Below are 27,675 nucleotides of genomic sequence, written 5' to 3' on the forward strand. Positions count from 1 at the left end.
CTATCTGCCTTGATGATCCATTGATATATATTCCAAGATCACCACTTAAAGGCATTTTAAACTGTTTTTCTCAGCAATATAAAGCCTTATGGAAACTTTTCTTAATGTCGTCTATACGTGTTAAAGAATTACCCCTCATTATGGAAAAGGCACATGAACAAGGAGAAAGACCGAAAGGAAGAATCAAAAGAAAAGTAGTTGGTCAAAAAAGGAGAAACTCCTGCAACTTGGGACAAAGTGGATGGGCCTCACGCGTATCATAATAAGTGAAATAACTCAAACAGAGAAAGACAAGTAGCGTATGATTTCACTTACATGTGGAAGCTAAAAAACAAATCAAAAAACCAACCAGCCAAGAAATAAGCAAGCTCATAGCCACAGAGAACAGAATAGTGGTTGCCAGAGGTGAGTGGTAGACGGTGAGAGAAAGGGAGTCAAAAGGTAAGAAGAAAACACAAAACAGAAGACATCGTGCTGTATACCTTAAATATATACAATTTTTGTCAGTATATAGACCTCAATAAACTTGAAACAAAAACTTTAAAAAAAAAAGGTCTTCATGTTGGAGAAATATTCTGTTTTCTCTATTAAAAATCTAGCTATAGACTAGATATATCTAGATATAGCCTGGGTATCTCAGTCCGTGAAGTGTCTGACTTTGGCTCAGGTCATGATCTCATGATCCATGAGTTTGAGCCCCAGCACAGAGCCTGGAGCCTGCTTTGGATTCAGTGTCTCCCTCTTTCTCTGCCCCTCCCCCCGCTTGCACTCAGTCTTTCTCTCTCTCTCTCTCTCTCTCTATCAAAAATAAACGTTAAAAAATTAAAAAAATAAAACTAAAAACCTAGCTATAAAATTGTTTTGGAGTTTCATTAAAAAGCATTGGTAAAAATGTAAAGTCTATTGAACTAAGTGTATTACAGGAAAAGTTTGTGCATAGTGCTTAAAAAAGTCAAGGAAAAAAAATAGTTGGACTTGATCCTTTTTAACCATAACGAGTCTATAATATTTTGCTACAGACACTCTATAAGGTAATTTAAGGGCATCTAGTATGTCAATGTATACACTTAACACGTTAAGAACATGAAGAATTTGTAGTTGACCAGGGCTTGTGACTGAAGTCACACTGTTTAGGGAGCTCATCTTCCATGATCAGAAATGTTAAGAGTCTCAGATGTTTCAGCACAAAATGACCTGAAAAGGACATTTTGCCACACACTGAGCTGTCTCCTTGAGCATGTAGTGCTTGTTGAATCTGGCCGTTAGATGAGGATTGAGAAACAAGGATGTTGGAAACATACTTCCTGTGTATTCATTAGGTAAGGGAGACCTGGTGCTCCTATTCCTTCTCTCCTTCCTGGAACACAGCGGAACTGCATTTCCCAGGCTCTCTGGCAATTGTTTCGGGGCCCTGTAGCTGAGTTCCCCTTGGCAGAATGCGGGCAGAAGTGTCAAAAGCCACTCTAGGCCCGGACCGTTAGACATTCGCCACACTGTCTCTATTCTGCTGAGGCTTGGGCGGCCATAGATAGAAAATGGCCCAAGTCTCTGACTGATGGCTGACGTAGAAAGAGCCTTGGTGTCCGAACAGCTGCATGGAACCAGGGCGCCCATATTCTTCCTCCATCCCTAGCAATCTGCATCAGACTGTTACGTCAGAAATGCACCTTCTATGAAGCCACTGAGGGAGAGGGTGTTTGTTCTAACAGCTACCATTATTTCTCCTGATATTTTTTTTCATATACTAGATATGTGTTCTTGGAAGTATATTAGAATCTAATATTTAAATATAGCCTTCGTTACATTGGCATATTTACGTGATATTGTACTTCATTTAAAGGTGCAAACTTTAGTGGTAACATATACCCTACTGTCCACTGTGCTTTAGGGAAAGGCATATAAAAGCATCAGTTAGAATTTGGTTCAGCTGTATGTGAAGAAACTCTAAAGACCAGGCATTAAACAAATAGACTGGATTTTCTCTTACAGAAACAAAGTTGAGAAGCAAGCAGTCCTGGGCTAGTATGGTTACTTTAGGAAGTCATTAAATTCAGAAGCTTCTTGGACGCCACCTCTCCAGCCTCCCTATTGTGTGGCTCTCATACTCGTGGTCCATGATGTCAGCCCAAGCTCCAGCCATCACATCCATATTCCAGGCAGTAGGAAAGAGGAACTCAGCAGAACTCAGCTACAGGGCCTCAAAACAATTGCCAGAGAGCCTGGGAAATGCAGTTCCGCTGTGTTCCAGGAAGGAGAGAAGGAATAGGAGCACCAGGTCTCCCTTACCTAATGAATAAACAGGAAGTATGTTTCCAATATCCTTGTTTCTCAATCCTGGTCTAAAGGCCAAATTCAAAGGGCAAAGAAGAAACGGGTCACAAGGCATATTAACAATCTTTTTAAGGGGGGCTTCCTATAAACTGCCACAAAACACTTCCACCGCATTTTGTTGTCCAAAACTGATCATCTAGGTAAACGCCACTGCAAAGGAAGCTGGGAAATGTAGTTTTATTTTTAGCAGCCATGTACCTAGTGAAAAATGAGTTATATTACTAACACAAAAGGGAAAACAGTTATATAGATGGATTCCAGAGCCTCTACCACATTAAATAAGCACAAACTTGTTGCTGTGAGGGAAAAATAGACTTATACAGAAGGCAATTTTGGACGGACCTCTGTGTACATCCTACAAATGTTTGTTTGTCTTAAAAATATGTGACGCATTTAGCTTACGGTTTCCATCTTACTCTCAGTCCATCGGAATTCCTCTGGAGTCCGTGAATTTTAACTATTCTCCAGTGTTTGGGGACAAATAGACCCGCATCAGACAACAAAGGAAGAGTAAAGATACTTTACATTTTGTGTATCAGGATGCCCAGAAATGAGTAATTCCGTGCCCACCTGAGTATAACAGGGTCTGCAATTGTTTCAATGTAAGGCTAGCATTGCGACCGTGGTATTGATTTATGGGTAGGTAGTCTCTGTTCTACGTCTGTTTATGTCTGGGTGTGCTTGAGGGAATGGCAATAACTTCCTGTTCTCCATTTCTATAAGGAATCATGGAGAAACTCTGGCAGGATAAATACGGATCAAGTGAGAACTCCCTTCCAATAAGATATGGGGTCGACACCTTTCTTTATCCTGTGTCTTTTTGGTGCCCCGTATTTTCCAGGCATCCAATACATATACCAGATTCCCCTCAACATCCTATGACATCAGTAATGCCCTCCCAGGTAAACTGTATATTTGGTTTCAAATTGTATTTATCCTTCTTCCTCATTCTTTAGCCAACCTGTGTACGTTCAAACCATTTGCCCAGGCGGCCCCCAATGGAACAGATGGAATGTTTCATACCAAGGATTTGGGGTTTTGAGTGCCTTTGGGCATCAAGTGTTGGGAACGTCAAAAAAGTGACTCCCAGAAAACTAGGGCTAATTAACCACCTGCTGCGGACTGCTTTGCAAAGGACCATGCTTTAAGCTACTTTTGCATTCCCGCCAATTCTGTAATGAACGTGCGCGCTCGTCTGGTCACCCCTGTTTTTACAGAGGTGGAAACTGAGGTTCCGACTTGGGTCCAGTTACACGGCTTGCAGCAGCCTGAGACCCTGTACAAACTGTCTCACCCAAACCCGAGCATGTGGGGCAGTCCCTCTCCGGGAAAGGCTTGGGTCTAATTGGAAAACAACAGAGTAATAGTAAGAAATGACTTGAATTGAATACCAAATACCCTGTCCTCCAGAAGACACAGGACTGCAGGTGAATTACACGTGTGACTCTGGCCACTAACCTTCTTTTAGGGGGCTATCTTGCCTTCGGAGAACAGAAACATGGATTTGAGGCAAAGGTTTGGTGGAGATCTTTCATCAGGCAGATCCGTCCTGCCATGAATCAACCACCAACCACTTTCATATGCCCACTTAGTTCCTCCCCCCTCCTCCCAAATCATTTATTTGCAATCACGTTCTCATATTCTGGGCACCGCAAGTTGGTTCAGTTAACGAGGAAGAAGGGAAACTGATAAAGATATTGTTAATGGATCTCTTTGTGCATAAAAAGAACTCGAATCTTCCCTCCCACATGCTGTCCTGAATTCCCCTTTTCCTCCTTCTCAAAGTTTTACTTTTTCTCGAATGTCTGTGTGTGCCATATGACAGTGATTTTCTGTGGTAATTGCTTTATTCTTCACTAAGAACCTTTACAATAGCGAACTCCTACAATACTTATGTGTAAATTAGGGCTGTTCCAAGGCAAAAACTGAACCTTTGAATATAAACCTGTATCGTTTCTCCCTCCCTCCCCCCTGAATGTGAGAATTTTTGACTGGTGCAAACCCCCCAAAATTCCCTCTTTTAAAAACAAAAAATCATTCTTTTTTTTGCATCAATCATTTCATGCCTTTGGGTTTACAATACAGGATCTCAGAGAGGACAGATCGTAAATTCACTTCAAAATAGCTTACTGAGAAAGAGTATATTTCATTCTGTCGTATACAAAAGTTGGGTGGAATTCTATATAAATGCAATTTTAAAATTCAAGTGCTGGGGCGCCTAGGGTGGCTCAGTCAGTTGAGCACCCGACGCTTGGTTTCTGGTCAGGTCATGATCTTGCAGTTTGTGAGTTCGAGCCCCAAGTTGGGGCTGAAAGCAGAGAATCTGCTTGGGATTCTCTCCCTCTCCTTTTCCCTCTCTCTCTGCCCCTCCCCTGCTTGTGCTCCTTCTCTCTCTCTCTCTTTCTCTCTCAAAGTAAACAAATAAACTTTAAAAAAAATTAAAATTCAAGTGCTCTTGGGCTAAGAATTCTCATGAACGGGCTGGCTGTGGGACAGGGGGTGGCTGTGTCTCCAGGCAGCAGGGTCCACGTAAAGAAAAGCCACACACCTTATCCGAGGGGCCCCCAAAGAGATGATCGCGCTAGCATAGCTTTATTTTGCTCACTTGCAACAGCAACAACAAAATGATGCCGCAGACGAAAACTGCCATGTCCCACCCACGCCATCTGTCCTGCGCTGTGCACCCACAGCCCCCTCGTTCTACAAATTAATCTTTCACACATTTTTTAACAAAAAAAGTGTTAATGTTATAAAAGAAAAAAAAAACAAGGAAAACAGAAAGGGCTGTGTAGAAAATAAATTAAATTTAAATTTGATGGCAGTTATGACTTTTTTTATTGACTATAAGAGCAAACAGTCACATCAAATTGGTGCCACTGGCATATCATTAAAACTACAGGGCACCCTTAATGATCTCTGACAATGATTGCGTGTGTGTTTTTTTTTAAATATAGCATGCACATTTTGTCCAATTTGGGCTCTTTTTTCCTGTTGCTTTTGTCCTCTTTCTGAGTGGATATTATTCATGAACTGAGCCTTTATTATCTATTTGGCCATCTGCATAGCATTGGCCATAGTCCCCTGTATTGTAATTTTGAGTGAAAATAAGGACTTTAGGAGATTGCAACACTAATACCACTACTACTAATAATATGCTTTAAGAACCCAAAAGTAAAAAAAAAAAAAAAAACACACACACACAAAAAAACAACTTACAAATTCTTTGTGATGGAGGTGAGGTTTGAGGGAAAATAGCAAGGAGGTGTGCGGGGGTTGTAAACTCAATCATTCCATTCGCTCATTTAGCATAACAGAATCTGGATATTCACTCTGACCAAACTAACAACTATTTGCCTTGATAACATGCAGTTCAGAAAGTGATGCTTCTTCATGGTAGAATGTCTTTGAAAGAAAAAAAAAATTACCATTTTTTGGTTTTGTTTTCTTACTCGCTTCTCTCTTGTTTCGGAAGTCTTCACATCTGTTCCTAGAGTGACAGCCCCAAACAGTAGCATGGCCCCAAAGCTATTAAGATTCTAGAATTTGAATATTCATGCTCACAAGGCATTAGATGCCTTGTTTTTAGTCTAGCGAAGAGAGATTTTAAGTAAAAATATTAGGGCATATTATTTCCAATTTTAAAAATTCTGTATTGGGAACAAAATGAATTGACTGGAAACTTGTATACTTTTTTTTATTCCTAAAACTTCGCCTAATTTTATTTGGCTTTCTTCATTCTGCTTTCTTTTTTTCTTCCCCTTTTCTCTGATCTTCTCCTCTCTCTCATTCTGACATTCTCTTAACAGTATTAGTTTGCCATTTTTTTTTCTTTCCACTTGCCAGATTTTCCCTATAGTCACAGGAAGGCCATCGAAGTCAACTGACTGAAAGATGTATGTGGACTAGCTGGGAAACATCTTCTCAGAAGGGCAAACACACAAGGCTGTAATGAATCAGGACGGGAACATTTTTGTTTGAAAAGAAAATGTATAATATCCTATTTGTTTTTTAACGTTCCTCAATTTTTTTTCTTGTAGTTGTTTCCTATTAAACTTGAGTACTATGCAATTAAAGCGATATGTACACACACAAACACACACACACACGTGCACATGTACTCGCATATGTGCATGCACACACAGACACACACACCGCACACACTGGGTTTACTACCAAAGCAAGATGAAGTCTGTCAGTTATCTCATGATTTGGAAAATGAATTATTTACTTGCAGTTAGTAGTGGCTTAAAATACCTTAAAAAATGTGACTTTCCTCTCCAAATTGGTTCATGTGTGTATATAGTAACAACCTATATGGCATAAAACTTTCAGATTTGGAAAGTTAGAGCTAATCACTTTAGTATGCATATTGATTCACCTGAAAATAATAGTTGCTAAAACCAAGAGGGATAACTCAGTTTCAAAATTAACTACTTGCTCATGGTTGGTAAAATTTGGGCCATATATTTTTATTTATTCTTATACCTATTTAACTTGTATGTTGAGGGTATATTGGTCTTTTAAAAATAATTGAATTAATTTATTTTTATTTTTTATTATTTTTATTTTTTATTTTAGAGAGCAAGAGTGCAAGCAGGGCAGAAGGGCAAAGAGAGAGAGAGAGAGGGAGGAAGGGAGGGAGGGAGGGAGGGAGGGAGGGGAGGAGGGAGAATCTCAAGCAGGCTCGTGCTCAGTGCGGAGCCCGACCCCGGGATCATGATCTGAGCCAAAATCAAGAGTCAGATGCTCAACCGACTGAGCCACCCAGGCACCCCATTCTTTTATTTTTAAGACTACTTTAATTACAAATATTACAATAGCCCGGAAATAGTAAACATTACCATTTCATTGAATGGTATGCAATTTTCATTAACATTATAAAATATATGTTTACATATCAATATTATACATGTTACCTCTAGAAGATCTGCAGAAAATAAAACGATGATGTTATTTTATATATCTATCACATGGTTCTATTTCCACTAAATTGGTGTGATAATCACTGATATTTTTAAATCTTATCCAGATGTACATTTGATAATATGTACAGGCTTCTCTTTAACAAACTGTATTTCCAGTCTGATTCTTAAAAAAAGATAAAAAATAAAAATCTACACCTAACACAGCAAAACCCAAGCTGGAGCATTCACAGTTGAGAGCCAACATTTTTACTCTTGCAACATAACAAGAATAAAGTGATGAAAAAATCACGAATTTAGATATTGCCTTTTAGATAAATGGTATAAAATAAATGCTTTTCATAATATTAAAAGACACCATACTTGAACGAAATGGTTTCGGTCAACATCGCACGCCTCGACCCTGCTTTACTATTGCCTCTTCCCACCACCCACCACCACCCCCAAGTATTATTTGCATTGAACATCATCTGAATGCTAAACATCATCTCTTAACCAGGGCTGAGGATTGTTCTCACTAGGAGTTCCGAGTCAGAACAACGCACAAGACCCGGAGTCCTCACCCAGTCTCAATCTGCGGGAATTTTAGGGCTGTTGAGAGAAGCAGGATTGGAGACATGAAGTACAGGTGTGCTTAGGTCAGACTGCTTATTCTTGGTTATTTCTGTAGTTGTTTTCAGCGTCACAGATTGATGATCTCAGAAGCTGTATGAGAAGAAAGGATCTCAATCAAATTTCTGACCAGATCCCTCCTTATGGCCATGAGAGTTTGATTTTTCATTTAAACAACAATAAATGTAGGCATAAGGGTTTGAGATAAATTATGGAAGCCCTTTAGCCGTAACCACTACATTCTGCCACCAAATGAGCTGCTGTTCTCACTTTGTTTTATGGGCTCTGCGTAGCCTGTGTTATTGTATCTGCCAAATAAAACCCAGCAAACCATGCAAATGAAAATATAATCTTTTATCTTTCATGGTCACAGGATGCGCCCATATATACAGTTTGATACATTCCTCGGCACCAGATTTACTGCTATTAGGACCCTACTGTCTTAGTAGGATCTCCAGGAAGGGAAAACATCTCTCTCTGGGATGCTCCTTCCTTTATATCCACCAATGACTTTGTCTGCAGTAGAAGCTACACTTGAAAAGTGAGGGGTAATTCTTTTCGCTATATTTTTAGCTTATCTGTGTGGTTCATTTGAGATCCTGGACTCTGTCCTTAAGTATCAAGACCTGAGAGCTTGTATTTTTTCAAAGCATAGCAGATTTTAATTTGTTTAAAAACAATGGAGCTTTTCTTTTCCTCTTTGGTTTTAGAGTGGCCTAAACACCTGAAGAATGATGACTTAATGAATCAATGACTAACTAGTTCTGCAACTCACCGATCTTAATACTGGGCCTTAAATAAGCTACTTAGCCATTCCATATAAACAGTCTTCTCCCGTTAACAAAAATAACAACAAATCGTCTGCCTAGAAGAGGTTTTGAGCAATAACTCATTTCTAAAATGCCTCAGAGATGAAATACTCTTTACATATGCTACAGAATTACTGAGGCTCTTACTAGAAGTAAAGTCTCTACCACATCCATCTGGGTTATTTCTACGCTGGGTCAGAGTACTCCCAAGAGAGTAAATGGACGGTTTTCTGGTAGTCTATAGAATAAGATGTACTCCTCACTTTTTCCTGAGTTCCTGAGCAGCTGAACATGTAAAGCCGTGCTATTCCCTCCAGCTGGAAAAATAGAAAGGTATAAATTGTTTCTTTCCATCTCTCCCCTTCCTCCCTTCCTTTCTCTCTTCCCTCCCTCCCTACTCATAGATCTTTCTGGAGTGTGTATTCTGTGTCCAGCACCATTCTAAGTGCTAAGGGTACAGCTGTTAAGGTCATAGAAAAAGTCCCCAAAAGAGGGAGCGCATATCCTATCAAGGGAGGTTAGCAAACAAAAACTAGAGTCAGTATCTTAGATCATGGGAATTTTCCTGGTTCACTTGATTCCAGTAGTTTAATCTTCTTTCTTTACAATGCTAATTAATGCATCTGGTCACGAGACAGGCCAGATGCTATATATGGAGGCCGATGAGCCTAGCACCAGGCCCTATGCGTGGTCGATGTTTAGTGACCATTGAATGAATGATTTTCTAAAATGTGATTAGGTAGGTGGATAAATAGTTCATATTCCTCAACGAAATGCCAATACACCCCCACCATCTCTCCATAAGGAAGGTCAACCCCAAACTATGTAGTAAGTGTGCTATGAAGCTCTGAGTCTATGTTAAGAAAGTTCTTATCAAGCAGGTCTTATCAGAAAACCAACCAAACTAATGAGGTAGGCATGTGCTTGCATGAGTAGTTGCCTGCACGCATCCATATGCAGTTGCCCTAAGAGTGACAACTTAATGTGTAGGAAAAGTTAAATACCAAGTATATTCTAATTCTCTTTACTTTGGGGCTAGCTAATTCCTAAAGCATTATTTAAGGACAAAGAGCAAGATATGATTTGACAAAAAAATAGTGGCAAGGGATCAGCAGAGGCAGGAAGGAATATTAACATCTCTGTTTTTTTTTTTTTTTTTAAGTTTGTTTATTTACTTGAGAGAGACAGAGACAGAGGGAGTCCAGGAGGGGCAGAGAGGCAGGCTCCACGCTGTCAGCACAGAGTCCCACTCGGGGCTCCAACTTCCGAAACCCTGAGATCATGACCTGAGCTGAAACCAAGAGTCAGACCCTTAATGACCGAGCCTCCCAGGCGCCCCGACATCTCTGTTTTCTCTCCTTCTCTCCTTTGCTGCCGCCACCACCTCCACCCAGGACCACGTCCACCAACCAAGACCTCTAAGCACAGACCACTTCCCAGTGGGATCTTTTCTTCTCTCCATCCCTCTGCGATTATCCTTCTAGACTGCCTCCGTCTTCTCCATGTTCTTTACAGCCCTGCCTCTCCCCTATGAAGCTGTTATCACCTATGTTACTGTTCTCTATCATTTTTTTCTAAAATGCTCTGTTGTGCATGTGTCTCTGTTACGAACACCCTTGTTGCTGTTCTGTCTTAGTAAGCCTCCCTTCCTGCACCTGTCCCATATTCCAAGTGCTAAGGCATAGCTTGCCAATGTGCACTAGTTGTCAGTTTCTTCTTTCTCTTTTTTTTTTTTTTTTGACTCACACTACCACGACCCCTCCGCTTTTTTTTTTTTTTTGCTATGACCTTGCTGAACAGCCTCAGTTTTGTACAACAGCTTCAGAGCAACAGGTTCTCAATTAAACATGTGCCAATACGTTAAGGTACAGAGCCAGGAAACAAAGAAAGCTTCGAGACACATAGAAGAAATTTGAAATCTGTTTTCTCTGAGTTCATATTCAAGACCCACTTTTCCTATTGTCTCCCATAAAGTCATTACTGCGGCTTCGATTTAAAATGCTTATTTTTACTGAGTTTAATTTAGATACACATTTGCATTGTAAAATGAGCACTTTAAAAATAATCATTTTAGTCTTAAGCATAAATGCTGGTTCTTTGTGAGGGAAGTAACTTCCTGAGTCGCATGTTATTGCTAAGGGCGAAGTAAATTTCTGGAGTGAGATTTTACCTTCTGTCTGCTCTTATTACCAGGAATAGTTTGAAGTTGGTATGTATAAAGACTTTGCATTACATTTACAGAATTTCTGTATAAGCAAAGGTTTTTATTAATACAATTTTATATGATTATAATAGTTAGGGTTGGTATGCATTCATTAGCCACTGAACAAAAAACAAATAGTGTCTTTGTCCAGCGTGTCCACCATGACATTTACACATAACAAGGTCCTGAAGGGAGGGATGATACTATTCTGTGTATTGTTGGCACCTAGGATGTGGTAGAGATTTTACAAGGACCACGAGAAGGCAGTTCCGTATTTCTCTAATGTGTCATAAGTTCTCAAAAATTTGGAGATGCATCACTTTCCCCCTGTCCATTTTCAAGTCCAAGAAAGGGCTGCATTTTGGGGGCGGAACAAGCATGAAAGGAAAGAAAAACTTGTCTTTCTGCATCAGAATGTGGACACACAGGTGCTCCTTTTGGTCCGAAACACCATACTTGACACATAGTGGAGGTACAGCATTAATACCTCTTGGTAATCTCTCTAATTCTCTTTATTTCGGCTTTTCTAGCTAAGTTCATTTGCACTGAATTTCTACGAGTCCCAATTTAAGCAACTGAATATAATTAAGAATATTAGCATTTACATATTTAGGAGCTTTATTCTTTCATTTTGAACAAAACAAACTACCTCTATTTACTATATATTTTACAGAATTTTAGAACAATCAAAACTCAAAGATTTATGCTAGTAAAAAGTGGGGCATAAATATCATAGGTTCCTATCAAATCTTTCCGTTATAGAAGCTATTCACCTGGAAAAGTTACATGCTCCATCAGATTATTTTTAAAAATTAAATCTAAAAAAACCCACAGGTTGAATGAATGTGTCTTTCAATTACCCAAATTAATGCAGCCTCCACAACAACAGAACGCATCCAACATCTGGATTTTGGAGTCTGGTAGACTTGTCCATAACAATTTATTTTGTTTAGGAAAGAGTAGGGGTGGGGGAAGAGAGAGACAGAGAGAATAGAGGTGTGGGTGGCCAATCCTGATGTCAACCAAGCCTAAGCCATCAGCCTCCTTCACCCATGATGCTGTCTCTGGATTTATGATGGTCATTAAAAGCACTGATTTACAGCAAGCAACTGAAAACTGGCTACACAGGAGAAACAGTGCTGGGAAGACTGTATCTTTTGCTCTTCTTTTGCCCTTAACCTTCAAACAGGTTTGAATTACTGGTGTAGGCTCTTTCTGCTTTTAGCATTGGGGGTGTATCCCCAGCGCCCTGTGTAAATCTACTAAGAATCTCTCATCCAGAGTGTATAACATTATCTCTGTCTTCAGGGCTGAGAATCAGGATGAATTATCTCTTATTTATGGTTTATCAGAGTTGAGGAATTCAATAAATAGATTCAAGTATTACAGAATTTATAACCCAGGGAATGATTTGGTATATAACAGTTTTGCGGGATTATAAACATATATTTTTAAAAACGAGGCTTTGGGAAATATGCTCCCTGTTCATGTCATTATTGTAGTGTGTGTTCCAAATTGTTCATTTCTTTTTTTTTTTACTATTGTCTCAGCTGTGTTTCTGTGTCTCTTTCTACCTTTAGGCCATTTCAGCCTGTTCATTTCTAAAAGCCAGAAAAGAATGAGAAAGAGAGAATCTAAACAAGTTAATAGAATGTCATGTGTGCTATAACATTGAAAGAGTCTAGGCTTAATAGAAGCTTTAACACATTTTTATAGTATACTCTTTAGTATGCTTTCCCTCTCCAGATTCAAAGTCAGGTTAACCTCTACCCACATTTTGTTACATTTTATAGTTATCATATGCAAAATACTACACTTTGGGACTATCTGGTCTTTCATTATTAATGCTTGCCTCCCTAATGTTTTGAGAAAAAAAAAAACCAATTATACAGGAAGTTTATAAAAAGTCAATATTCAAAAATTAATTGCATAGACAACTTTTTCAACATGACCTATTGCACAAAGAGTAACAAAGATGCTGATTTTTTCAGAGATTTGACCTGTGGTTCGCATTTAAAAGTCAGACCTCCATTTATGGAGTTGCCCATCAAATTAAATTTTATTTGGTCTGTCAACATTTTATAGTGTTAAATTGTTATTATTTGAAATCCATGCGTTATTAAAACATAAAACTTGTTCTCTGCAAGAAATTAACCATGAATGGTTAGATGGACTTGTATCAGTTTTAATTTCAGGACTCCCATAAAAGTATGGATTAATTGTAACTATAGAGGATTGGGATTTTTTTCAGAGGAAAGCAATGGTACATTTTTATAATGGTTTAGAGACTAGTTTTTGCACTTTTTTTTTTTCTCACTGTGATAGAGAGGAAAAAAATTATTGGCTTTCAAACTCTGTCAAGTAGCTTTTTATCTTGGTAATTTGCTAAGCCTGTTGGGTAGAGGTAAATAGACCCCACTTTGAGGAGCTTACTTAAGGGGGCTATTTGAGTCTGACTTAATAGTTTTCCATGGTTCCTAATGGGCACCCAGTAGAAACTGTAATTATTCTGTATCAGGATACCTCTGACATCAGTCTTGCTTTACTTAGAATTTGTATGCTGATGATTTTCCAAAGATGATTAAAAGTATTTTTATAGTAAGTTTATGACACTTTAAAATACGGTCAGGAAAAAACATTTTTTTTTTAATGTAAAAAAAGAGGCAGAGAAAATACAACCTCACCAAGGAGCAGGGATAAGATGGTTGTAACAACCGAATATTAAATTTAGCTCTGATGCTCATATCCTTTTAAATTGTTATTTAGCCTCTCTGTTGTTTCAGGTATTTACATATTATACCACCTCTTTCCCAGCTAAATTTAAACCCCAGGAAGGACAGAACCTGTTCTCACGTTTGTTTGTCTTCCATCTCATCAGAGTGTCTTTCTTGAACACAGCAAATACTCCAGAAATGTTTTTCATTGATTCTGACAATGTATGGATAGTCCATGCATTGTCATAAATTTATAAAATCTTTTACATAATTGAGAGGACATACTTGCTTCCTTAAATATCCATTTAATCTATATTTTCTGGCTACACTACTCAGCCCTCAAAATGAATTCTAGTAATGGCTGTTAGATCTAGAAAACAACGCTCACGACTCTTGACGCATCAATGTGCGCACATCTCTGGTGCCTTTACTCCTAGATGCATTCTGTGAAACCTTTTGTTACAGCTGTGATTTTGCTCTATCTGCCACAGAACTGAGTTTCTAAGCTTTTTGTGGATAATCTGTTCTAATTTTCTCATGAATTCATTATTTTTTCACTATTTTTTCATATTTCACTATTACGTCTACTCATCCAGAGATCTGTTACTTTCCTTATTTTTAACTTTTAATAGATGAGAAACAGCTTTGAGAATGCAAACATTTTATCCTTTTTCTTCCCTGAATTTGTTGGCAAAGCATGCGCTCCTTTTCATACACACACACACACACACACACACACACACACACACACACATATTATATATATAACGGAAAGTATATATATACTGTACATATACTATATAAATATATATGAAATATAAAATATATATATGAAATATGGTATATTTCATCCATCAAGAACACTTACAAATTTTCCTAACTTGAAACAGGTCAAACTGAAATTGGGCCTTGTACCAACAGATGAAAAGATCTAGAATTCACCAGAAGCACACGTAAGATTTATTTCACGGACTAAAAAAACCCCAGTTATTACAGGGTGGCCTTGGCCTCAGCGATCAATCTTGAGGGCAATACGAAAAAGTTGAGGAAAGAGCAGAGACCATCACTACTGTTTCTAACAGGATATCCTAACAGTATTTCAGTTCCAGGCATGTTACGTGCTCCTGTTTTCACTTCATCAGTAATTCAACATGTCTGATTTGCCCACACAACACTTTCAACTTCGTTTACCCATTTGACCTGGAACAAAATGAAAGCACATTTTGCCCAGCTGAAAGGTCTCCTGGCAAGTTGGTTAACAGGCTTGCCAGTCCCGCTTCAGTTACCAAAGAATAAACGCATTTCATTCGACAATTACCAGTGTACTGACTTCCTCACTGTGCAATTTTCTAGTTCACATTCTCGAACCATTTTTTAACTTGCTGTTCAGCTCTTTACTTGTAACCCCTGCCTCAACAAGATTTCTAATTTCTTGCGAATAGAAGTTTCTACATTGCTTCATGGCCGTGATTAACCCAATTTACTTGCAAAGAAGAGGGACCGAATAAAAAGTTCATTTGAAGGGAGGGCAAGTCCTGCATCTTCCCTCGGTAGGTTAACGTTGTGGCTCAGTACGTGCCAATTAAGGAATCAGGCTGGGCTTCCACAAGTACCAATTTTACTGTAGTTCTCTACAATGTGGCCACGTGGGAGTGCGCACTTGCGGCAGTGCGAGTGCACCTGGGGCGTGAAAGCGCCGCCGGCAGCCGGACCTACCTCCCCGCCTGGCCGCGTCCCCAGCGCCCGGGTGCGCACCTGGGGACCGGGCGCGGCAGCGGCCTCGGCCCTGCTCCCCGCGCTTGGGGGGGGGGGGGGTGAGGGGGGGGGCGAGGAGCCGGCGGCGTCGCCCGCGGCACAGGGGGCACCGGGCGCCGCCGCAGGCCAGACTCCGGCCCTCGGCGTCCCCGGGGGCCCTGCCTCTGGAGGAAACCGGCGCAAGTCCGCGCGGACGAGCCGCACTAGGTTTAAAAGTGTATTTATGGTGGTCACGGTGCACACGGAAAAGCTCGCTCCACACCCCCAGGGCGCGCGAGGCCTCCGAGGCCGGAGACAAGCCCCTCCCAGCGCAGCTGTCGCCGCCGCCTGCGGGCTCCTTTCACTTTCTCACGGCCAAGTCACCCAGAGGGGCGCCGCTGCCGCCACCGCCGCTGCGCCCGAGGACTCCGCCCCGCGCCGCCTCGCTGCCGGCCCCCGCCCGCCCGGGCCCAGCCCACCCCGACAGTTTCTGCCCGCGATTGGCGCGCGCGAGCGGCAGCTCCGGCTCGCTTCTCCTATTGGCCGAGTCTCCCTGTCAATCCGACGGTTGCCCGCCACTCCCTCCGCCCTCCTGCAAAGCCGCCCTCCTATTGGAGGAGATTGCGCGCTGGGGGCGGGCAAGGAGCTCCGGTCCAGCCGCTTACGGTCAATCGCAGAGGCCCCACGCCGGGAGGGAGGGAGGCAGGGGGAGGAGCGGGGCGGACCGAGGCTGGGCGGGGGGGGGAACATCTGGCCGGCGCCGCCGCGTGCGTGCGTGGTGCGTCCTCCCGCCCCCTCCCCTCCCCCTCCCCCGCCCGCCCCCCCGTCCCCCGCCCCCTCCTCCCCCCCCCCCCCCCCGGCCGGCGGCTCCGCGCTCGCTCCCTCGCTCGCTCCCTCGCTGTGTCTGGCAGGCTGCGGCCGCCGCTGGGCTGCTGCCATGGGGAGCCGTTGAGAGTGGGGCCCTCTTCGCTCCGCCGCGCTCCTCCGGCTGCCAGCGGGGGTGGGCGGGAGGGAGGGAGGGGGCAGGGGGGAGCGGGCGACGGAGCCGGGATTGGGGGGCGGGGGGGCCGGGAGGGAGGGGGGCAAGAGGAGGAGGAAGCCCACCAAGTCCGGCGGCGGCGGCGGCGGCGGCGGCCGGGAGGAGGAGGAGGAGGAGGCGGAGGACGCGGCGGCGGCGGGGACGCGGTGACTTAGGGCCGCTCCGTGTGAGTCCCGGCGCCCGCCCCGGCCCCTGACCCGGCGCCCCCTCCGCGCGCGGCCCCCTGGCGGGCGAGGGGCGCCAGCTGTGCGGCCCCGGCCGGCGGGGCCGGGGCGGGCGGAGGGCGGGCCGGGCCGGGGGCGCCCCCGCGAGTGGAGTTAGTTTGTGTGCTTGGAGCGGCTGGGGCGGCGGGGGGCGGCGCAGCTGCGGGAGGCCGGGCGCGGGGACGGGGCCGCCGCAGCTGCGGGGTCGGGCGGGGTGCGGGCTCGCCCGCTCCGCGCCCCCCCCCTCCCACCCCCGGCCGGTGCAGCTGCGGCGCGGGGCGGGCTCCCGGCCGGTGCAGCTGCGGCGGCGCCTCCCGGGTGCGGAGGGCGGTGGGCTGGGGGAGGGGGGGCTTGGGAGCCGCCGCAGCTGCAGCGGCGCCCGGGACGGCCGCGGCTCCGGGGACCGGTGCAGCTGCAGTGGCGCCCGCGGGGGGGCGGGGGGGGAGGGGGCCGGCGGGGGAGGGGCCCCTCCCGGGCTGGTGCAGTTGCCGGGAGGCCCCGGGGGCTCGCGCGCCGCGGCGTCGGGGAAGCGGTGGCAGCCACCCTCCTCCCGCGGGCTGCTTCTTACGACTTTTCTTTTGTTGTTGCCGTGACCCGGGTCTGTTTTCTCGTCTGTTGTTTAAGGTGTTTTCCTGCTGCACCGGCTCTCCGCCCTCCTCCTCCTTCCCTGTGGTTTAACCTTCCTCTTTCCCCGTGTGTTTTATGCACGGCCAACTACGTGGACATTTGCATTTCTTACCCCCCCCTCCCGCACCCTGGCCCCCACCTCTTGGAAAAACAAAAACCCAACCCCACAAAACCTCTCTGGACCCCGCGGTAGCAAGACGTGAAGGGGTTGATTTGTGGGGTGGGAGTCGCTGGCCCATTGCGGTGCTTGGGACTCATTAAACTGTCACTCACCCCCCACCCCACTGGGTAAATGGGGTGATTAATGTCTGATATATTGGAATGGGGCGAGGGCATTTGTGGAGTAGAGGCTGTGTGGCTGAGAAGGAATTTAGCTGCGAAGGGTGCCTCCTGGCATAGGCGTTCGTCATTCTGTCATTCCCCGCGAAGTTAGAGAAAGTTAGGTTTGTGACTTTGGCAGAGCGAAAAGGACAGGACCGAGACGTTGGGTTTTGTTACTATTTAACTCTGCCGCGGTTTCCTAATGAGAACGGAGTGCTGATCACCAGGCAGGGCTGCGACACTTGCGCCTCAGGCCTGTTCTACTCCTCACCCTCCCGGGAGTCTGTGGAGATGTATTTGACATTCACAGATGTCGCAGCACCTTGCAGGGCACTGGTCGGCCCAGCCCGGGTTACCTTACGATTTCATCAGCCATAGTAAAGACCCACAAAGTCTAGCTAAAAAGTTCCCAAACTTACTCAACCTGCTCCCCCCCCCCCCACCTCCTTTCTGAAAGGTTTTCTTGTGATCACGAAACATTACAGAGTGACCCAAAAAGAGATTGTTATGGGACACAGATCAAGGGGAAGACAAAGTTCTGCTTTTTCTGAGCCGGGAGGCGGATCAGATACGCAGGTGCAGCGTTCACGTTAAGTGGTGGTAGCAGGTTGTGACCGTTTATTAATTTGTCTCATTGAACCGAAGTACTTTCCAGGATTTCAGAAAGTGCAGTTTCACCACGTTGATACCGAGACTTGAAATTTGCATGAACTGGCAGTGTGAGAAATTGCGTTGAGAGGGTAGCTGGAGATAAATAGTTAAATAAGAGGGGAATAAGAAGGTGAACGAGGCTGGAGCAGTAGTTCTGAATAGTCTTCCACCCTCCTGAGACACGTATGCCATGATCTCGGCAGGGGGAAAATATGAAAGTGCCATAATAATGTCGAAATGGGACTGGAGATGTCAATTGGGTTGGTTTAAAAATATCCCTAAGCTGCCTTTGAAGCTAAACGTTGGAGTTGAATAAAAGTGAATCTGGATTTCCTGAATAGCACCGTGGCTTGAGTGTGCTGTCAGTATGTAAGCCAGTCCACCAACTTAAGACAGAAGTGTTGCTATTCCATAAATACAGTAGAACTCCATATGCTGAGTTTTTCAATTTCTTCTGTTAGAAAGTTTGGGGGGGAAAAAAAAGGGAGACTTTGAAGTATTTTGTTTATACTAACAGAAGAGAAAAGTTCTCCTAAGAAAAAGCTGGTGGCAGGAGTGTAGAGGAGTAGCATATGGCATTAAAAGGAGCACAGCTGGAGGTAGCATTTCCATCTGAACATGATGTCAGAGCAGCTGACAGCCTGCCATCCCTCAGCCTTTTATTCTAACACACAGACAGGGAGTTAGTGTGTGCGGATCTGTGGTGGAGAAGGTATCTCGTTCCTCTCTAACATCATCTCCACTTTGCATCTGTCTCTCTTAGTCTGCTTTTTTTCCACCGATGTAACAGACCTGGAGCCAGCGAGACTCAGAGGAAAGGACTTAATCAGGTTTATGTGTCCTAAAGGTAGGAGTAGCAAGAGATTAGATTGAGCATATTTCTGTTTTGGTGTTTTGTTTATTTGATTAAAAAAAAAAAAAACCACATTACTTTTCTAACCCAGTTTAGGAATAATATATGAAATCGAGTATTAAATGAACATCTTGTTGGAGTTGAAAGTCTTGGGCTCGTTTAGTTTTAATTTTTATCCCTTTTGCTCGAGCAAGTAAATAACTTTTATACACAGAAATATTTCAAGTTTTGAAATGTTAAGAAAGGCTTTGAAATGTTGCTTTTTGAGATCACTTTGGATTAGAATGCTTTTTTCTGTTCACTGCGATTTAGGCTCCTTTTGCTTTTGGGGTAGTGGGGGAGAGAAATAGTAAACTGTCTGGAATCCAGCGATCAAACTTATATGAGAAGATTATTCTAGTTAAGAAGCTAGATTGTTGTGTAATTAATTCCACTCTGAAACTTTATTCTTCAGAAACATTCAGCAGCACTACTGAAACATACAGCTGTAAGTGCTTTTGAAACCGAAGGTTTTTTAAAAAGGGGGAAAAAAAAAAAACTTTTGTCCCCAGGAGAATAGTTTGACTGGTTTCCTCATTTCTCTTTCAAATATATATTTAAGAGATCTTTTATTTCAGCATAACAATAATTATTTGCAGGAGTTTTTGTGTTAGCGACTAATTTAGAACTTGTAGATTTGAGCTGCCTGAATTGGCCAGACAGCTGTAATCGCACTCCTCCATTCTTAATCTCTTTATCTCGGCAGCAGCTGCCATATGGCCACAGTCAGCTGGATCAGATGTTTATAAGCTTCCTTCTTCGTCCCTCTCTGTCCTGTCAGCCTCCTAATTTGATCACGGCTACCTTGTGAGCTGCCCTCCAATCTTTATTTTTAGCCCTCTCAAGGATTAGGATTGATGTTAGCTGTGGAGCACTCAAAGTGATTGTATTGTAAATCTTGGTGTATTCTAGCTGGGGCGTCGTGCGGAACGCATTTGGGGGCTAGGATGAAACTTTTAGCCCATCTTGGGCAAAGTGTAGAAAAAGCAGGGAGGTAATTTCTGAATATTAAATTACCATGTATCCGTTCCCCAAATGTACTTTCTGAGCTGGTTGGTGTGGAACCTTGCTTCTGGTCATAGGAAAAGGGAAGTCGGGTTTTCTTGATTTTTTTTTCTTTTTTTTTTTTTTTTTTTTAAGGAGTTGAATTTTACAGTTGAATTTTGACCCTTTGTACCTCCTCGCCTTTGCTCCCCCTCCATTTCACCCTCCTTCACCAGAAAACAAGGGCAACGATGCATATTTGAGAGAATAGAAGCTAGTGGGAGAACAGAATATATCAAGTTTTATTGAAACAAAGTATTTTCTGTTGAATGAGGTAAGGCAGAGTCAGAAAAAAATAGTTTCTCTTTTTCTAGCAAGGCTTTTTTTTGGGGGGGTTGGTGGGGGGGGAATGTTGAACCTGCAAAGCTTTGGAGTTTCATTTGAATACAGTACGCCTTTATTTAAAAGTTTGAAATCATTTTAATATGGAATTCATTTGCTTTGCAACGATCAAAGTTTAGGTGAGAATTTTCAGAGTGAAGGGAAGCCCTTCTGGTTCCTCATATCCTAGATGTACAGATTTTTACAAAGAAATACTACTTTTTTTTCCCCCTCCATTCACTTAAAAAATATTTGGATTTGTTCATAGTAAAGATGATCTTTTCCATCTGTTGGTGTAGTTCTTTCTGATCTCTTGTACACGTGGGCTCTACCTGCAAATCCTAAGGCATTAACATCTGTTTTTATACACAGGGCTTTTGTTGTTGTAACACTCTGACTTTAAAAGTGAGTTGTTTGCTAATTTCTGGGCTAATTATGCGATTTCACTTTTTTCCCCTTGATTCAGCCAGTGCGTGTGTGTTAAAATTGTGCTTTCTAAGCGCAGTCATGTATCAAAAGTAATGGAATAAAAAAGGATGGTTGAACAAGTTTTCTGAATCTTCCAGAATGTGTTTGGGACTTTTCTTTGTTCGCTCTACGAGCTGTTGCAGGTTTCGTAGGACATAATTTGATGAGTAGGTTCACTTCTCCTGAAAGAGATGTAAATTCTCACTCTCAATAAGGGCCAGTAGTGAAACAGAAGGCTTTTAAAACTTGCCGGAAAGTTCCAGGAAGGTGGGGATGCGTCAGGGACTGTTGGGCTGGGGTAAGGAACTTGGGAAAGGGTACATTTTTCCTTCTCGCGTTTGGGTTTCGTGCGTGCGGTCTGGTCGTCCTCGGGTCATGAGCCTGATTAAAATGCAGGGACGGGTACATCGGCGGCCCAAGCCGAATCACTGTCATTATCTCTCTCTTTTTTTTTTTTTTTTTTTGTTGGTAACGGGGACCCGGGCGGCGGAAAGTTGTTCCTGAGCAGGCTCTCACGAGGACTGTCTCTGTCCCCAGGTTATGAAGACAGCATGGAGTTCCCAGACCACAGTAGACATTTGCTGCAGTGTCTGAGCGAGCAGAGGCACCAGGGCTTCCTTTGTGACTGCACCGTCCTGGTGGGAGATGCCCAGTTCCGCGCGCACCGAGCTGTGCTGGCTTCGTGCAGCATGTACTTCCACCTCTTTTACAAGGACCAGCTGGACAAAAGGGACATTGTTCATCTGAACAGCGACATTGTTACAGCCCCGGCTTTCGCGCTCCTGCTTGAATTCATGTACGAAGGGAAACTCCAGTTCAAAGACTTGCCCATTGAAGACGTGCTCGCAGCTGCCAGTTACCTCCACATGTACGACATCGTCAAAGTGTGCAAAAAGAAGCTGAAGGAGAAAGCCACCACCGAGGCGGACAGCACCAAGAAGGAGGAGGACGCCTCCAGCTGCTCGGACAAAGTCGAGAGCCTCTCGGACGGCAGCAGCCACATGGCGGGCGACCTGCCCAGCGACGAGGACGACGGCGAGGACGACAAGCTGACCCTCCTGCCCGGCAAAAGGGACTTGGCGGCCGAGCCCGGCAACATGTGGATGCGCCTGCCCTCGGACTCGGCGGGCCTGCCCCCGGCCGGCGGGGACGCAGAGCCACACGCCGCGGCAGCTGGAAAAACAGTGGCCAGCCCCTGCAGCTCCACAGAGTCTTTGTCCCAGAGGTCTGTCGCCTCCGTGAGGGATTCGGCAGATGTTGACTGTGTGCTGGACCTGTCTGTCAAGTCCAGCCTGTCAGGAGTTGAAAATCTGAACAGCTCTTATTTCTCTTCACAGGACGTGCTGAGAAGCAACCTGGTGCAGGTGAAGGTGGAGAAAGAGGCTCCGTGTGAGGAGGGCGAGGTGGGCGCTAATGACTATGACATGGAGCATAGCGCCGCGAAAGAGAGCGGGGGCGCTAACGCCCGCGGGCCGTACGAGCCGGCGCACCTGGCTCCGCTGCGGGAGGACTCGGTGTTGAGGGAGCTGGAGCGCGAGGACAAGGCCAGCGACGACGAGATGCTGAGCCCGGAGCACGAGCGCGGCCCGGCCGAGGCGGCCGTGGACGGCGGCCTGCTGCCCTACGTGTCCAACATCCTGAGCCCGGCCGGCCAGATCTTCATGTGCCCGCTGTGCAACAAGGTCTTCCCGAGCCCGCACATCCTGCAGATCCACCTGAGCACGCACTTCCGCGAGCAGGACGGGCTGCGCGGCAAGCCGGCCGCCGACGTCAACGTGCCCACCTGCTCGCTGTGCGGCAAGACTTTCTCGTGCATGTACACGCTCAAGCGCCACGAGCGGACCCACTCGGGCGAGAAGCCCTACACGTGCACGCAGTGCGGCAAGAGCTTCCAGTACTCGCACAACCTGAGCCGCCACGCCGTGGTGCACACGCGCGAGAAGCCGCACGCCTGCAAGTGGTGCGAGCGCAGGTTCACGCAGTCGGGGGACCTGTACAGACACATCCGCAAGTTCCACTGTGAGTTGGTGAACTCCTTGTCTGTCAAAAGCGAGGCCCTGAGCTTGCCCGCGGTCAGAGACTGGACCTTAGAAGATAGCTCTCAAGAACTCTGGAAATAATTTTCTATCTCTCTCTCTATATAAATAATATATATATCGACACGTACATATATATACATAGATCTCTATCTAGTTGTGGTACGGTCTAAAAGCAGCCTTGTTTCCTGGAACTAAGACGTCGGGGTGTTGACTCGGTTTTGCACTTTAGAGTAGCATGAGACTCTCGCTAATTTAGCATTCTGGTAAAAGAGACTCTGGAGCAAGTCGGAGACTAGAGAGGGCCTTTTCTTTCGAGGGGGCAGGGGGAGGAAGCCAATAAGAACCTTTGAAACAGGTCGTCCTATCACAAGATGCTTTCACAGGGCTTCATTTTGTCGACACTGCATTGTCTTCTGAGCTCTCGCTCTCGCTCTCTCTCTCTCTCTCTCTCTCTCTTTTTCCACTTTGTTTTTGTTTTGTTTTGTTTTGTTTCGGAGTAGAGATCCCCTCCAGTTTTATTAGCCTCTCTATATGTCACAAATTGCATGAATCTTTTCTGGCTGTTGGAAACCTGAATGCTTTTAGACCCAAATGGGAGATTTCTGAGATGCTGGATTATCTATTTTTAAACAAGCAGTTGACTTAAAACTTTCTGTGGCAACTTCTGGTTTCCTGACGGTTCCCAATGAGAGAAATGCGGAAAGTACACTGGGCTCACTGGGACGCTGTCTTTGTGAAGGTTTGCTTGGGATGGAAAAGGATACTGCAGCTCCAGCAGTGTTGAACTGTGTGTTGAAAAATGTGAATTACTGTTCTTGTATACTGTAATTGATTACACGGGCTGGGGGGGGTGTCAAAGAACTTGACAGGTTGTGTTGATGCTCTTAGTTGAGTCTTGAAAAGTAAATATTAACGCTACAGAAATGCATGAGTTTCAATATATTTTTTGTCTTTGTTTGCATTGTATAACTTTAACGAGTGAGTTTAAAATTATTTAATTTCCTTAGAAAAACAAAATAGCACCGTTTGGGGAAAAAAAACCTGGTGTTATGAAGAACGTAAATGCACTGTTTTTATTTTTATTTTATATAATTTAAATTGACTTTCCCACTGTCTTTAAGTTGAAACTGTTAAGCTGAATAAAAACTTAAGCTGCAAATTGATAACTTCGCTACATAACAAGGAAAATATAAATGTTTACAAACGGCTTAAAGATTTGCATGTGCAGTGTGCATTTGTAACAGACTTCTGATTGCACAGAACCCATGCCAGCTCAAAGTTTAGGGGTACACATTTACCCAGTGGAGCATTTTTAGAATAACTACTGCACAAATTGACAATAGGTCATTCTCTCTTTTTTTTATTTTTGTTTTTGGGTTTTTTTTTTTTTGGCTCCCCTTTCTTTTTCTCCCCTTCTTCCTTAACCCTCCCTCCCTCCCCTCCTTCATCATCCCCCCCCCCCAACACCCCACCCCCACCCCCCACCCCAACTCATGAAAAGATTCTATGGACTGAAAAAGCCCCGGGCTGAAAGGACTGGCCTGCCTTGATTGACGTGGGGAAGGTGGGGAAGGGGGTTAGTAGACTATGTGTATCACGCAGCACAGGCTGCAGCCCGACGTGTGGTTTTTAATGACCAGCGCGCAGGGCAAAAGCATTTTGCACAGTGTTTGTTTTCCTGTCTTGCACTTACAAATAAGGTCTATGGGAGTAGCATGGAAAACGTTTGCTGTTTTTCCCTTTTTTTTTTTCTTTAATTGCTTTTGTTTAAAATTTGATCGCCTTAACTACTGTAAACATAGCCTATTTTTGTGCTTAAGATACTGAATGGAAAACTCCATTGTGTGTTGCTGGACTGTTTTGGAAATATTTGGTCAAATGTGTGTTAATTTGGCTGTAATGGCATTTAAAGCAAACAAACAAACAAAAAAAGCTGTGAAAATGGCCTTGGAGCATTATCTTTAGTTACTTGAAGAGTTTCTAGTTTGTTTTTTTTTTTTTTTTAAATACAGTTTATGTTAAAATAATTTTTATTAATTTAGAGGAGACAATCAATGTCTGAGAAAACGGACTTTCTTTTGGATTTTCTTTTTGTGGTCATTGTGAGTGATTGCTTTTCCCTTTTATTAGTTTCACATTCTTCCTTCGTTCTAAAACTTAGACTGACATCTAGCTTTGACAATCATAGTATGTTTTATTTTCCTGAGGGGGGAATAACTTATAATGCTGTTTAGTTTTGTACTATTGGTGTGTTGGTGAATTTTTAAACTGTGTGCTAACTGCAATAAATTATATGAACTGAGAATTCCGCGTGTGTTCTTTTCATTGTGATCTATCTACCCCATAGATCCTAAGTGTGTATGTACCTGGTGCCCTCGTTTTTCATATCCGTTCTATCCGGGGCTTACGAAGTTACTAGAATGCCTTATTAACGCCAACAGAGATGTGCAGTCATCTTGGCTTCTGGTCACTTAAGGGCCTCATGCACATTTTTAAAATGTGACCCGTTTTCTACAACCTAGATCAAGAGTGGGTGAATCTATAAAACTTCAAGGGGCAGTCTAGGCTTTTCATCATACCGCCTACAACAGCTGCTCATTCACACACACGCTGAGTCCCTCTCGCGGGTGATCTTACCCTGAGTTGGCCGGTCCAACCTATTCTGTGTTCTGGTGTAAGTGGAAGGCTGAGGAGACCGGATGTCTTCACTCGGAAGAGTGCTTGGCTAACAACTTGGAATTCTAGGCAATCCAATTAGCAGGCATTCGATCTTTCGAGATTGGCTCCACGGGTCCTTTTTGTTGCTGGGAGAGCTCAGATGTTCCCAACTTTTAATTCTCAGAGTTTTACTTTGAAAATGCAGTTACAAGGACTCCAGACCCTCACTTTTGTGATCGTCCCCACTTTGTGATGGTCTCAGGCGTGTCAGGGTGAGAAACACTGCTGGTGGATGGACGGAGCACGCGTGGTCCCGGACAGCACTTTAGAATTGCCACACTCGGTCCTAAGTGTGCGTAGGGCCGGCACAGACCTGAGACAGTTTTTGTAAACCCTCAGATCTGTATCTGTCAGTACCTCCCAGCCTTTAGAGATACATAGGAAGTTACAGTTTTACATGACTACTGTCCAATAAAATACATTTATGTTATAAGGCCAACAGGAATGGGAATTTTCTTAACTTCCATAGAAAAAGTGAGATACAAGGTCCAGAGCTTGGAACTATACTTGTGAGCTCCTGGATGGCTTTGGATGAGAATCCAAAAAGATTTTTTTAATCAGCACAATTAGTAGTTTACTATTTGGAATCCCTGCATTTGCTTTTTTTTTTTTTTTTTTGGTTGAAGCAGGATTTCTATTACATGCAACTCACACTTGGTTTTAACCAACCAAATGTTGTTTCACGTGAAAGGGGAATGTGTATTTGGACTCCACAGAATTATTTCTTCAGCAGTTACAAGCTTATTTTTAAAAAGGGCTGGAGGTGGGGGTCGGTGGGGGGTGGGTGGAGGGAACTGGGGTGGAGAAGGTGGATTTTGTGTTTTCAGTTCCTGTAGTAACTGGTCATAGTCCCTCAAAACTTTCTGGTTTTGTTGAGATGTTGAGAGTTATAATTTAGTTTCACCAACTAGCATCTAATTTAAAATGAGCATTGTCTTAAACTTAGCTGGATATACTCATGAAAACAATATTTTGACGTGTGATTTGGAAGAAATAACTACTTAAAACATTTCTTGCAAACCTAGGACAGAATATCAATTACATAAATCGCCACATTTGTTAAGAGAAGTGAAGGAATCAGTTGTTCATTTGCTACATTTCAAAAAAAAAGGAAATTAATTTGTCATGTAATCACGTTGGAAACCATTCAAATTGATTCCCCCTTTGACATCTGGCTGATGTCTAAGTGTATTTTAACTATGTGATTTCATTTACTTTTGAAACCATCTGTTTTTTTAGGTAGTCAGTCATGCCCTAGATCACTGTGGGCCCAGCATTGTGTGTAAGCTGCACCCTGGGGAATATCCCAGAAGTATAAAATGTTAGGGATATTGGTTTTGGATTTCCTTTCTGGTTATTTATGCTATCAGATTAATGGGTGAATCAAGTAGAGTTTTTCTTTAACAGACTTGTCATGATTACCTATAAACAGGTTCTTGAGAGCCTAGAAAAAAGGTGAACACCATGTTATAATTACACAAGGGTGCACATTAAAATGGTCAAAATATTCATTTTTCCAAGTAAATCTTTTGTTTTGAACTATCATCAAGGAAAACAGTTGAGTTTTTTACCCAAGAAGTCATGCTACTTAAAAAATCTTGAGTCTCGCAAGTTTCAATGAAACACAAGTACATAAAAATTAGACTTTACAAACCCCACTGTAGGAGACAAGAATTTTTTTTAAAGTCTTAAGATCTCAAAATGTCCTGTATTGTAGGACTATATTTTATTCCTAGAAAACTTAAGACATTCTTAGATTTCTAATATAATTGGGGAAACTTTTATATACCTCTGGTTAGGAAACTCAGATAATCCTATATTTCATTTGTAGACACTGATCTAAATTTTTGTTTAATTGTTACAATGTTTTTAATTGCTGATAAAGTGAATCAAGTTAAGTGTGAATTTTGAAATCCAGGACGGAAGAGCTCTACCCTTTTCCTTAAAATTATTTGGCATTAAAATGCTAGAGATCATACCATTTAAAAAATAAAATAATAGTTTTATTGTTTTCTTTTAAACAAGTA

At 43.4% G+C, this 27,675-nt stretch overlaps 1 protein-coding gene across 2 annotated transcripts; it reads left to right on the forward strand.

The window, feature by feature from the left end:
• Nucleotides 1-16,392: 16,392 nt before the first annotated feature.
• Nucleotides 16,393-25,235, forward strand: ZBTB18 (zinc finger and BTB domain containing 18). 2 transcript variants are annotated; one of them, XM_086694629.1, is made up of 2 exons: nucleotides 16,393-16,530; nucleotides 21,429-25,235. In XM_086694629.1, exon 2 carries the CDS (start codon nucleotides 21,443-21,445, stop codon nucleotides 23,009-23,011), a length of 1,569 nt encoding a protein of 522 aa, XP_086550755.1. In that variant the 5' UTR covers nucleotides 16,393-16,530; nucleotides 21,429-21,442; the 3' UTR covers nucleotides 23,012-25,235. The 2 variants fall into 2 exon arrangements, with proteins under 2 accessions (XP_086550755.1, XP_025782088.1); XM_025926303.2 differs by lacking the exon at nucleotides 16,393-16,530 and adding an exon at nucleotides 17,071-19,013.
• The last annotated feature ends 2,440 nt before the right edge of the window (nucleotides 25,236-27,675 follow it).

This window comes from Puma concolor, chromosome E4 (genome assembly GCF_028749965.1).
Source record: "Puma concolor isolate L17-30 chromosome E4, mPumCon1.1.hap2, whole genome shotgun sequence".
NCBI lineage: Eukaryota > Metazoa > Chordata > Mammalia > Carnivora > Felidae > Puma > Puma concolor.